This window comes from Rhipicephalus microplus, chromosome X (genome assembly GCF_043290135.1).
Source record: "Rhipicephalus microplus isolate Deutch F79 chromosome X, USDA_Rmic, whole genome shotgun sequence".
Taxonomy (NCBI): domain Eukaryota; kingdom Metazoa; phylum Arthropoda; class Arachnida; order Ixodida; family Ixodidae; genus Rhipicephalus; species Rhipicephalus microplus.
In genome coordinates, this window is record NC_134710.1 from 470,297,846 (window position 1) to 470,310,546 (window position 12,701).

The window sequence follows — 12,701 nt, forward strand, 5'->3', positions numbered from 1 at the left end:
TGCAATTTATCCTCACAAATTCCCCGATGCCGCCTGCGGGCAGACCGCTACGTTAGCACACATGCTCTGGGAGTGCGGGTCGCTTGGACCGACTTATAGCGAACCCGAGTGGTATGCGCTTCTGCACAGCCCAGAACTCCATGACCAAATCCTGGCCGTCCAGTGCGCCCGCGACAGGGCCGTCAGGCTAGACCTGCCGGTCCCCTTGTGGAAGTAGCCGGGTGACGCGAGGCAACCTCAGCGTCTGCATCATCATCAGCCTGACTACGTCCACTGCAGGACAAAGGCCTCTCCCATGTTCCGCCAGTTAACCCGGTCTTGTGCTTGCTGCTGCCAATTTATACCCGCAAACTTCTTAATCTCGTCTGCCCACCTAACCTTCTGTCTCCCCCTAACCCGCTTCCCTTCTCTGGGAATCCAGTCAGTTACCCTTAATGACCAGCGGTTATCCTGTCAACACGCTACATGCCCGGCCCATGTCCGTTTCCTCTTCTTTATTTCAACTATGATATCCTTAACCCCCATTTGTCCCCTAATCCACTCTGCTCTCTTCTTGTCTCTTAAGGTTACACCTACCATTTTTCTTTCCATTGCTCGCTGCGTCGTCCTCAATTTAAGCTGAACCCTCTTTGTAAGTCTCCAAGTTTCTGCTCCGTAGCTAAGTACCGGTAAGATACAGCTCTTATATACCTTCCTCTTGAGGGATAGTGGCAATCTGCCTGTCATAATATGAGAGTGCTTGCCGAATGTACTCCACCCCATTCTTATTCTTCTAGTTAGTTCAATCTCGTGGTTAGGCTCTGCGGTTATTACCTGCCCTAAGTAGACATAGTCTTTTACAACTTCAAGTGCACTATTACCTATCTCGAAGCGCTGCTCCTTTCCGAGGTTGTTGTACATTACTTTCGTTTTCTGCAGATTAATTTTAAGACCCACCTTTCTGCTCTCCTTGTCTAACTCCGTAATCATGAGTTGCAATTCGTCCCCTGGGTTACTCAGCAATGCAATGTCATCGGCGAAGCGCAGGTTACTAAGGTATTCTCCATTAACTCTTATCCCTAACTGTTCCCATTCTAGGCTTCTGAAAACCTCCTGTAAGCACGCGGTAAATAGCATTGGGGAGATTGTGTCCCCCAGCCTTACACCCTTCTTGATTGGTATTCTGTTGCTTTTTTTATGAAGCACATGGTAGCAGTTGATCCCCTGTAGATTTCCTCCAGAATGTTTATATATACTTCATCTACGCCCTGATTCCGCAGTGTCTGCATGACGGCTGATATTTCTACTGATTCAAACACCTTCTCGTAATCTATGAAGGCTATGTATAGTGGTTGGTTATACTCTGAGCATTTCTCTATTACCTGATTGATAATATGAATGTGGTCAATTGTTGAGTAGCCTGTTCGAAATCCTGCTTGTTCCTTTGGTTGATTGAATTCTAATGTTTTCTTTACTCTGTTAGCAATTACCATTGTAAGTAGCTTGTATACTACAGAGAGCAAGCTGATCGGCCTGTAATTCTTCAAGTCCTTGTCATCTCTTTTCTTATGTATTACAATGATGTTAGCGTTCTTCCAAGACTCTGGTACCCTTCCCGTCAGGCGACACCTCGTAAACAGGGTGGCTAGTTTTTCTAACACAATCTGTCCTCCATCTTTCAGCAGATCTGATGTTACCTGATCCTCACCAGCAGCTTTGCCTCTTTGCATGCTCTCCAAAGCTTTTCTGACTTCTTCTATCTTTACTGGTGGGGTGTCATCTGGGTTACTGCTAGTTCTTATAGTATTAAGGTCGTGGTTGTCTCGGCTACTGTACAGATCTCTGTAAAACTCCTCCGCTATTTTAACTATCCTATCCATATTGGTAGTTATTTTGCCTTCTTTGTCCCTTAGTGCATACATCCGACTTTTGCCTATCCCAAGTTTCCTCTTCACTGCTTTGACGCTTCCTCCGTTTTTCAGAGCGTGTTCAATTCTCTCCATGTTATACCTTCTTACATCGCATACTTTACGCCTATTAATCAACTTTGAAAGCTCTGCCAGTTCTATTTTGTCTGTTGTACTTGACACTTTCATGCTTTGACGCTTCTTAATTAAGTTCTTCGTTTCCTGGGAAAGCTTGCCAGTGTCCTGTCTAACTACCCTGCCTCCAACTTCCACTGCACACTCTGTAATGATACTCGTTAGATTATCATTCATTGTATCTACGCTAAGGTTGGTTTCCTCACTAAGAGCCGAGTACCTGTTCTGCAGCGACACTCTGAATTCCTGTACTTTCTCTCTCAGTGATAGCTCATTGATTGGCTTCTTGCGTATCAGTTTCTGTCGTTCCTTCTTCAAGTCTAGGCGAATTCGAGACCGTACCATTCTATGGTCACTGCATCGTACCTTGCCAACCATTTCCACATCCTGCACGATTCCTGGGTGTGCAGTCATTAAAAAGTCTATTTCGTTCTTATTTTCGCCATTAGGGCTCCTCCATGTCCACTTGCGGTTTTCTCGTTTTCGGTAGAAGGTATACAAAATCCGCAAATTATTGCGTTCTGCGATTTCTACTAGTAGCTCTCCTCTGGCGTTTCTAGTGCCGATGCCATAATCTCCTACTGCCTGGTCTCCAGCCTGCTTCTTCCCTACCTTTGCATTAAAGTTGCCCATCACTATAGTATACTGTGTTTTTACCTTACTCATAGCCGATTCCACGTCTTCATAGAAGCTTTCAACTGAAGCGTCATCATGGCTTGATGTAGGCGCGTAAGCCTGTACTGCCTTCATCTTGTATCTTTTATTCAGTTTAATTACAATACCTACCACTCTTTCGTTAATGCTATAGTATTCCTCTATGTTGCAGCTATGTTTCTGTGAATTAGGAACCCCACTCCCAGTTCTCTTCTGTCTGCCAAGCTCCGATAGCAAAGGACGTGCCCATTCTTTAGCACAGTATAGGCCTCATCTGTCCCCCTAACCTCACTGAGCCCTATTATATCCCATTTAACACCCTCTAGCTCCTCGAATAGTACAGCTAGACTTCCCTGGACTTCATAGACTTCACTGGACCATAATGACTCTGGACCATAATAGTGAGTAAGTTGTTCTTACTCACTTTATCACATGGCATGGGAGTGCCAGAGCAACACATCCAAAACAGATGTCTTTAGGGATTTCAGTAGAGATGGATGGGAGGCGGCACAATCCAGCCCGGACCGGGAGGTCCAAGAGGCCCTGGTAGCCCGCGCAAGGTGTTCTGTTCTGTGGTAGGTGTTCTGTGGACCGGGGCGCAAGCCAATGGGATCCAGGTCTAAGGACTCCACCAAGGAGGATACATAAAACTTGCTGGAGTGGAAGGGACGCTGTGGGAGTGAAGCCAGCCGCCGCCATCTTGCCAGTGGCAAAAAGCGTGCTCAGTGCCATCGCGAGCTGCTGATTTCGTCCGTTCTCTTTTCACCTTGTCGGCATGTAAAGACAAATGGTTTACATTGGTTGCCTCTTGCGTCGTTCACGGATGTGCCAACAGGTTGAAAAAAGGTTGTGGCCTCATATTCCACTTGTACGTACACGAAAACGTCTTCGACATAGCCATTCCGCGCTCGTTACTAAAGAGAGCTATAGCTGACGCGATCTAAGCGTGCAAAACATAACAGTCCGGATTTGTTTTACAGGTTTCTTAAAGATCCCGTAACGCGGAGCCTCTGGGAGTGGGCCATTCGCTGTGAGGAGTCGAATGTGAAAGACTGAGATCACTTCGCTCTGTGCACTTCGCGCCAGAGTGCTTTGACCACCTCCTTGACATTGAAGGGAATCATGTGAAATGGGGTTATGAAGTGGCATTGAAGACACTTCAACGTGACGAAGGGTTGTGGCTCGGAAATAAACTTACGAAAGTCCACGTTCAATGGGAAAAGCAAGAAAATGAAGGTATGATATGCTGTACAACTGATCGAGTGCCTCAGTTGCCGATGCTTTGGACTTCTGCGAACAAAAGCTAAAGCTGCCACAATTTAAGGGTGCCAGCACAAGATCTACGTTTATTAGAACTTTTGATCGCTTGTTTGACATCTTAAAACTCCAGGAACCCGCTGGCAAGGTCGTACAAAGCGCCCCTTCGGCAGGGGAGCGAAGCATTCAAGAATTCGTTTTTTTGCGGAGACTCAAGCGTACATAAATGGGCTGAGAGATTCGGCAGTGACAGAAGGACTGAAAAAAAAAAAAAAACGGATTCATTGGTTTTTGGATACACATGGCAAGCACGGAAAGAATGTTTGACAGACTTGTCAGCTAGGGTCAGCTGAAATACTGACAGACAAACTCAGTCAAGACTATGCCGAAAACTTCTTTGAATCAATACGTGGATGAGGCGGCCATAACCACAACCCAACAGCTTCGCAGTTTATGGCTGCATACAAGCGTCTATTGGTTCAGACAGAAGTCATGTCTTCAAGTTCTGGACACTGCTCCCAAGATGTTCTCTCCGTATTAAATGCAACGACTCCTGCAGCCATGGTAGATCCAAGAAGCAATCTCACTGACATGCGCAAGGCCCCAGTCCTGCATCCTGATGACCACGACAATGCGCATCGCATTGACTAGCCCGAAAGCTTTTCTGTTTTTGTCGGTTCTGTGGCGCCATACATAGCAGGCTTCATTGTTCGAAAGGTCGAACTGCAACTACCTGTGAAGAGTGTATAGCAGCCATGCACTCAGATGAGCTGACACCTTTAATTAAATGTAAGAGGTGGTCTTGTTTCACCGTCACGAGATGTCATTAGCCTCTGTAAAGAAGTCGAGGAATGAGGCGGCTACAGGCTGAAAGTGATTCCATCACAACGGTGAAGTCAAGAGCAAAACACCTCATCCTGAAAGTTCTATGAGCTTCCTCCGACAAAAACTGGTTCCATAAACCAGAGCAGCACGTCCTAGACTTTGATACGCTTGATAATAAGGTTTACAGTTTGTGCAGGCAAATCGCCGAAAAAGTGAGGATACAATACATGACGAAGGAAAAAAAACCGAGAATCGGTCAAAAGTAAGGTGGGATCACTTTTGGCAAGGGCAATAATTTTCAACCACCAGTAGGGCACCTATGCTTTCGATGATGTGTTTGCTTTAGGCATCGCTATTTGATGCATATGCAATTTAATTGAGTTCTCTACATGACACTTGGCTGCGTACAAGTCGCAATAAACATTTACAACCAGAGTTACTTGTTTTCGTTGCTTTATATAAACACAGGAGTCACTTCACCCGCAGCGCGATGAGGCATAAATATGCAGCGCTCGGCTCTTTTCTGCCACTGGCAACATGGCCGCCGCACGCTCGGCGCGGCTTTACTCTCTCCCGTAGCGGCGCATAAGCGGCTTCCACTCCAGCAAGTTTTATGTATCCTCCTTGGACTCCACCCATTCAGCAATATGTATAATAAAGTTTTTCATCCATCCATCAAGTAGAGGTGTCTTCAAATAGGTTTTTACTTTTTTGGAGTTTATGTGCAACAAAAATAACGTAAAATGTTTTAAAACGGCATAAAAATCTTTATAATTAACCCTACAAAGTGACACCGTCACTCAACAAGCAACCTTTTTTTAATACAAGGCATCCTCCAAAATTAGTAGCAAACGCATAAATTGCCGATCTCAAAGGCCAAGTACAAAAACTCTTACACCTACGTAGGCAGTGCTGCCGTAGATGACAGCGTTTCGCGCAACGTTTTGGTTTCGCGCTCATCCAGCAGGCACGGGAAATCTAGGAAACGTTGAGTAACTTTAGAAGCAAGACACGTGGCGCCGTCTTCTGTAAGCTTATGACAGCTGTGGTACTCGTGAAAAGTACTAGATGGCGCCACTTAATGGCAATGTGGCGCACGACTGTCAGAGAATAAATGGCGGACTCTGGGAGCAGCGCGGTGGACCGGGGATTGGGGGTCTGTGTGGGGTTTTCCTTTTGGTTCCTTATGAAGTTGCTAGCTGGTCACCACGTAGTTTGGAAATACAGCGGTAAGCTTCCTGATCACACTCTCTTGCGTTTAGAGCACTTGTAATCTGACAAACGAAAGAAACGACGCCGTGTGCTGGCGTGTTAGGCCTCGGTTAGCTTTACGTCAGCAATAAGCGCCTTCCTTCAATAAGGCGCTTATTGCAGCGTCTATGCAAACAGCTGGCTTTTATAACTTGCTCATTAGAACATGGGCGTTTGCTGTGCAGTCTAAATAGCTTCTACTGCTTTCTCTCTACGCCCTGAGGTGCGGCTGTTTTAAATAGGTTATCGAACTCTTGACCAAGCTATGTCCGCCTTCAAGTCGCACGCTATTTTGTGCTGCAGTGGGCTTTTTCGTTGACATTGCGCAGAGAGTTGATACCAGCCTGGACTACGCTGAAATGAATTCAAGGCACGCCGAGGTGGCTCCTCTAAAGAAAGGTACGCTGCTTCATTCATCTTCGGGGAGGCCACGTGTGACGTAATCGGGCACTTGTATATTTTGCACATTGCATGTTTTAGGATGCGTCGATTATAGGGAGTTTTAGAATAGCGCACCGCAAGCCCTTGCGGTGCGGTCGCTGGCACTGCGCATGCGTCGTAACGCGAGACGCCCGCATTCACGGCCCGCCAGCAGAAGATCCAAAATATCGTGCGGCGATCGTGTTCCGCCCGCGAAGTGCTGCGTGTAGCTTCCGTGCATTCGGGTTAGCGGTCTGGGCGAAAGTCCCTGACTTTTCTCTAGGGTGGCAAACGCTATTTTAAAACTCATAAGGCGCCCGCAAACCTTACGCCCGCAAACGTTGCTCTAAAACTTCTTACCCTAGGGAAAAGTCTAGGGACGCCCAGAGGGAGTTTTTAGAGTAACGTTTGCAGGCGTTGCGGGCATAACGGGCGCCTTACGAGTTTCAGCAACGCCCCCTAAAAAAAAAAAAAAAAAAATGAACTGCGAAGACGGTGCCCTACCCTCCGACTTCAGCCTCCTCCTTCTGAATGACGGCTACCCCCTGCGAACACAGCAACGCTCTCACAGTTGCCTCATAGAGTAACATACTATATAAAGAGTGGCCACAGGAGCCTTTTCACAGCACAGCAAGAAAGGGTTTGACTAACCGGTAGATGATGTACCCATCCTCGCTTTTACTCTTTCGTTAAGACATGTTATAGCCTGTTTTGTTAGACATGTTATAAATTTGTGCAAGTTTTCATATCTGCTCTACATCATGTGCCGCTGAGGACATGTAATGTATTACAACAGAAAACAGTAAAGTATGACTAGAAGGTTTTGTCTTTCTGCATTTGTTTTGCACTAAGACACACAATCATTTGGGTTAGATGTATTCGCTTTGTGGACGCATCGGTGTGTAGCGTAGCGGTAAAAACACTCTCTTCCGGATCATGGGGGCATGGGTTCAAATCCCAGTGTCTGAAATAAAAAAAAGTTTTGTTATTTTATTTATGCTGAAGACATTATGGGTCTGACCAACCACTCATGGCGCTGAAAGCAGCGCACTAGCTGGGCCACAGGGCCCTACGAGAGTGTGTGCTCTTTAAGTATGTTTCTCTATGGTTGCCTCCGAGCAGCCGTGATGTCACGTGACAGAGCGGTACGGTTATATCACGTGGCTGAGCGGTATGGAGGCCAGTTGTCTCACGCGGGGGCCGGTCCCAACACAAGGCAGGAGGCATGAGCTCCGAGATTTCGTGCTGGCAGGAGGCTCCCAATTGAAAAGAGAGCGACGTTCCAGGCATATTTTTTCTAGGAGGCGCTGGTTTTAGAACTTCGGCGCTAGTTTTAGGACTTTCGCCCCGACTGTGTTCCCAAATGCACGGAAGCTACACACAGGACTTCGCGGGCTGCGATCGCCGCACGCTATTTCGCTTTTCCTGTGCGCGGGCCGCGAACGCGGACTCGCGTTACGACGCATGCGCAGTGGAGGTGACCGCACCGCAAGGGCTCGCGATGTGCTATTCTAAAAGTCACTATTGTTGTCAAGACTAACTTTTGGTTTATCGGGGGTGATAATGAGGTGTCGTGAATGGCTTTGTGTGCTTGATGTCGTAAGCTGCCCAAAACAAAGCGTCTGTGCAGCCAAGAAGGCTGTTCTCGCAGAAGCGTTGATAACTGGGGCGCTAATAGGGACATTTAGAATAGCGCACCGTGAGCCCTTGCAGTGCGATCGCTGCCACTGTGCATGCGTCGTACGAGAGCCGCCGTTGGCGGCTCACCCGCAGAAAATCCGAAATAGCGGGCGGTGTGTGCAGCCCGCAATCGCTGGTGTCGAGGCTATATGTAGTGTCCGTGCATTTGAGTTTGCGGGGCAGCTAAAGTCCCGATATTGTTCCCTAGAAGGGCAAACGTTATTCTAAATCTCGTATACTGCAGCGCCTGCAAACGTTATATTCTAAACGCACCGTGAGCCCTTGTGGTGCGGTCGCTGCCACTACGCATGCGTCGTAGCGCGATTCACCAGTCGCATTCGCGGCCCGCTTGCAGGAAATCTAAAATATCGGCCCTTTACGTGGCCTGCAAGCGCTTTTTTCGAGGCTAGTGTCGCTGCGATTGTTCATTGCGGTTTGCAGGAGGGCAAACACTATTCTCGAACTTGTACGATGCCCGCTATGCCCGCAGCGCCTGCAAACATTGTTCTAAATCTCCCTAATGATGGAGGGGCGCACGCTATAGCCTTTGTATGCATTATGGGTGAGAGATGCGATGTTGAGAATATTTGAAACTTATCTTTAAAAGGCTATGCACTAGCCTGATGCAAAGTGCCACACTGTTTGAAGCCGGATCAAAACTTGTGTACCATGTAAGTGGTTAATTAGCCAATGATGTCGAATAAAATGGGCAAATAGCACAAACCATTCAGTGTGTTTTGCGCCATCTGATATTGACAACTGCATCTTTGCATGAAAGTAGTTGGTGATTATGTCATTTCAGCAGCATAGCTCATGCATACAATTTGCATGTGGTATGGATAATGTTTTGGCATTTCAAACGAGTGGTATCACATCAAATGTCATCCTTTGCTAAACATATTTGACTTTTGCTAAACATATTTGAGTGTTTGCAGTCATTAACAGCTTCACATCTTCAGATGGTGAGAGCTCGTAATACAATCTGCACTCTTTGTTGAGACGGAAAGAAACATACAAATGATGTGTAAAATGCAGTGCTGCTGATCGCAATGAGAAAAGTGAGCAGATTACCGAAGGCATTGGGTATGTGCATTGCTAAAACTGCAGTGTTTTTCTACAGAGGGTAGCGTCTAGGGACCACTTGCACACCAGCACCTTTTGCTAAGTCTAGTGCTGTGAAAGTGCAAGTATTGATATTAGCTGCTTGTTGTCAGCAGGCTTGAAATCCCTTCGCCGGCCTTTATTCGGGCGTTCGAGCCAGTGATGTCATTGCTGTGCTCGGGTGATAAGAAATGTGGATAACAAGTTTTTGTGTAAGATAGAGAAGAAATGGATGCTCTGTATACCGTGCAGAGGCAGCAGGCGCTGAAGATGAGGACCTTACGATCCCGCGGGCGGCCATGAATAAGATGATCAAGGAGCTGCTCCCGAACGTGCGCATAGCCAACGAGGCTCGCGAGCTCATTCTGGCCTGCTGCACAGAGTTCATCCACCATCTTTCCACTGAGGCCAATGACATCTGCAATCGGCAACAGAAAAAAACCATTTCGGCAGACCACATTCTGGGTGGTGAGTCTTTTCAAAACGTCTAGTTGAGTTCATTCTGGAGCAAAATGTTCACTATGCAACTCAAGGCGAAAAATTCAGGGCAGAGCATTCTTTCCTCAGGAATGCATTGTAGCCATTTTGCTCTAGGCGAGTCTTTCCAGCCATTGTCCCCATCGTGAGAACATGAAGTCTGCCATTGGACGAGCCCCCAGGAATGAGTTTCAAATAAAGCACCTCGCGTCATTGTGAACCCCTGTGGGCTGAAAGGAAAAATTTCAGGCTGGCCGTTTTTTTTTTTTTTTTTTATTGATGACATTCCCTCACTGATGATACAATCCTTATTTTTGTAGCTAGGCTGCTTCACTAAGGTTTTTTTTTTCCCCGATTTCGTGTAGTATTTTTCGGATTGCACCCCTCGCAAAGAGAAGGTAGTTTTTTGGATCTATAGATTTGTGCTTACGGTCGACCTCTTGGACTCGTTCGAATGCTGCATTCTCCGACAAATTGTGTTGTGAATAGAACATCGTCCTGCTCGCCATCCTGCCGAGTGTCCGTCAAGCTGCACGATCGATGGCCATAATCACATCACGCTTGCTTTGAGTGCTATATAACCTAGCGTCGTAGACACTGATGGGTCTTGCATTATGCCTCAACTATTTAGTCTCGCCACTTACCTTTGAGTTGTTTGCATACAACAGTGTGGTTGGCGATATTAACAAATAGTAGCTGATTACATTTTGCCACTGTCACACAGGTAAACTTAAGTGCACTTTGAGGGAGTGCACTTCACCAGCAGGGTCGTTCACACGCTTTCACATGCTTAGTAGTGATGTTCCGTGCAGGAAATTTGCCCTTTTTCGGGAAATTTTGGCTTGTCATTTTGAGCCAAAGGGAAAAGGGGAATCTTCATGATATTGCAGGGACTTTCAGGAATGGTTGAACTCTCCTATGACTAGTGATATATAGTAGTCACAGTGCGCCTTCATCAGCTGTAATCGGTTCTGACGCAGGCACCATGCAAGCATGGCCTTAGAGATATGTTTCGATATTTACGCGGAGCCATTTCTAGTTCACTAGAAATGGCCCTGCGTTAGTTCATATACTGTTATACACTGTACAATGTGCACTGTACGAACAGTATATGAATAAAGTCATGCTTTTGTTGTGCGCCAGTGGAGGTGCTAGTCACGATTTCAAAAGTCACCAGTACGTGAGACACGTGTAATTATAGTATGTGTGTGTGTGTGTGTGGAGGGGGGCAGAAATCGGTGATGTTATGAAGGAAATTTTGCTGGGAATTTCATCGTCTGTAGATGAAATCCCTGAAAGAGGCAATTTTCATGTCTCTGAAAGGGAATTCTTCGACGTAGTACGGAACATTACTGATGCTTAGTGATACTTGCTGCAAAAGTGCACTCACCAGCAAGTGCAAACTCTCTTCTCTGCAACTGGGTGTGTAGCCTCGGTAGCAGTGGCTCGACAGTAAACAAGTTTCTATCGGAAGCTGAGCTTGTATCATTTTTCAGTATTGTTTTCGTTATTAGGAGTATTCTTTGCACATTAAGACATACTATTAAAAATAAAGCTACCTTGCTATTCCTGCTCTCCAGCTGTTTACAACCACAACCGCCAAGGGTATGCCCGGCACACGCCTTGCTATGGCTGCAGCTGCGGTGTTTCCACGTAAAGTTTATTTTAAGGGAAGATGCAATTTGAAAAGTTTCTTTAATTTATAGCCCAAGGCAATGAAAATTTGTGCTGTTTACAGAAGTTTTTAGGCTGGTTTCAAATATATAATCAGTTTTATACTAAGTTGTATAGTTCTCATTTATATCATGCCGGTGTGTAAAATCTGTAATGCCTTTATGTGCCTTGAGGGTAAAATAAATAAAATGTAGCGCTCTTCTACAGACCTTTACTGCCACTAAACTTTGATAATTATGAGTCATAAATGGCTCATATTGCTCCATGTTAACTGTAAAATGCAAGCAACTCAAGGGGGCGTAATACATTTAAATGAACAAAAAAAGCTGCCCCACCGCGGTGGTCTAGTGGCTAAGGTACTCGGCTGCAGACCCGCAGGTCACGGGTTCGAATCCCGGCTGCGGCGGCTGCATTTCCGATGGAGGCGGAAATGTTGTAGGCCCATGTGCTCAGATTTGGGTGCACGTTAAAGAACCCCCGGTGGTCAAAATTTTCGGAGCTCTCCACTACGGCGTCTCTCATAATCATATGGTGGTTTTGGGACGTTAAACCCCACATATCAATCATATCAATCAATGAACAAGAAAAGCTATGACGTGAGAAGTCTTAAATGCTCAGCCCATACTGATTGCTTACTGTAAGTTCATAATAATTCCAGAAACTATTTGCTTTATAGGATACAATTGCTCTCTTTACATGTTCAGGAATATGTGGCAAAAAAATCCAAACCCAAGAAGTTTCACAAAATTGCATCTAGAAATAAGTAAATTTTAAAACTTTGAGAAGAAAGAGCATCTGTGCGACAGTGATGTGCTTTTTGAAATGGTTTCTTCCATTATGAGAGCTGAGGAATCGTGATTGCTTTTAGCGTGTAGCTTTGGTGAGCTCTGTGTGAAATGCAGTCGCAAGGAGCCAGGTTACAACTTCCAGGGAATCTAGACAATGAGCTCTTTTTAGTTTTTATTGCCAACTTTTGCTCTCCAAGGGCAATTTTAGCCTGCTTCGAGTTTAACTACAACCTTAATTTTTTTTTTTTTTTGTCGTGAAAGTATAAACTGTATTCTGAAAAATAGACTGATTTTAAAATTGTAAAATTAGCTTTTGCTGCTATGCAGATCGAAATAATGGTGGCTTGTCGTGTAGTGCAAGTAGCCTGTTCAAGCACAGTTTACTTTCACAATGACGTGAAAAATACTGAGTCACCTTTGTTACTATAAACACCCGTAATAGACAAGCCTCAGCGCTATCAACTAGGACCGGGTTATAGTGCCTAAAATATACTGGCTAGTGTGCCGTCTGCCGCCTTCTAGGTGGCACCAGAATGGATGAATGCCTGTGGCT

The 12,701-nt window shown here is 45.8% G+C and overlaps 1 protein-coding gene across 2 annotated transcripts in view; it reads left to right on the forward strand.

The window, feature by feature from the left end:
• Window positions 1-5,831: 5,831 nt before the first annotated feature.
• Window positions 5,832-12,701, forward strand: part of NC2beta (negative cofactor 2beta) — a 67,786-nt gene continuing 60,916 nt past the window's right edge. For both annotated transcript variants that reach the window (XM_075880791.1, XM_075880792.1), the window contains exons 1-3: window positions 5,832-5,986; window positions 6,338-6,407; window positions 9,462-9,677. In XM_075880791.1, coding sequence (XP_075736906.1) covers window positions 6,368-6,407; window positions 9,462-9,677 — 256 coding nt within the window. In that variant the 5' untranslated portion in view covers window positions 5,832-5,986; window positions 6,338-6,367. The remainder of the gene's footprint in view (window positions 5,987-6,337; window positions 6,408-9,461; window positions 9,678-12,701) is intronic.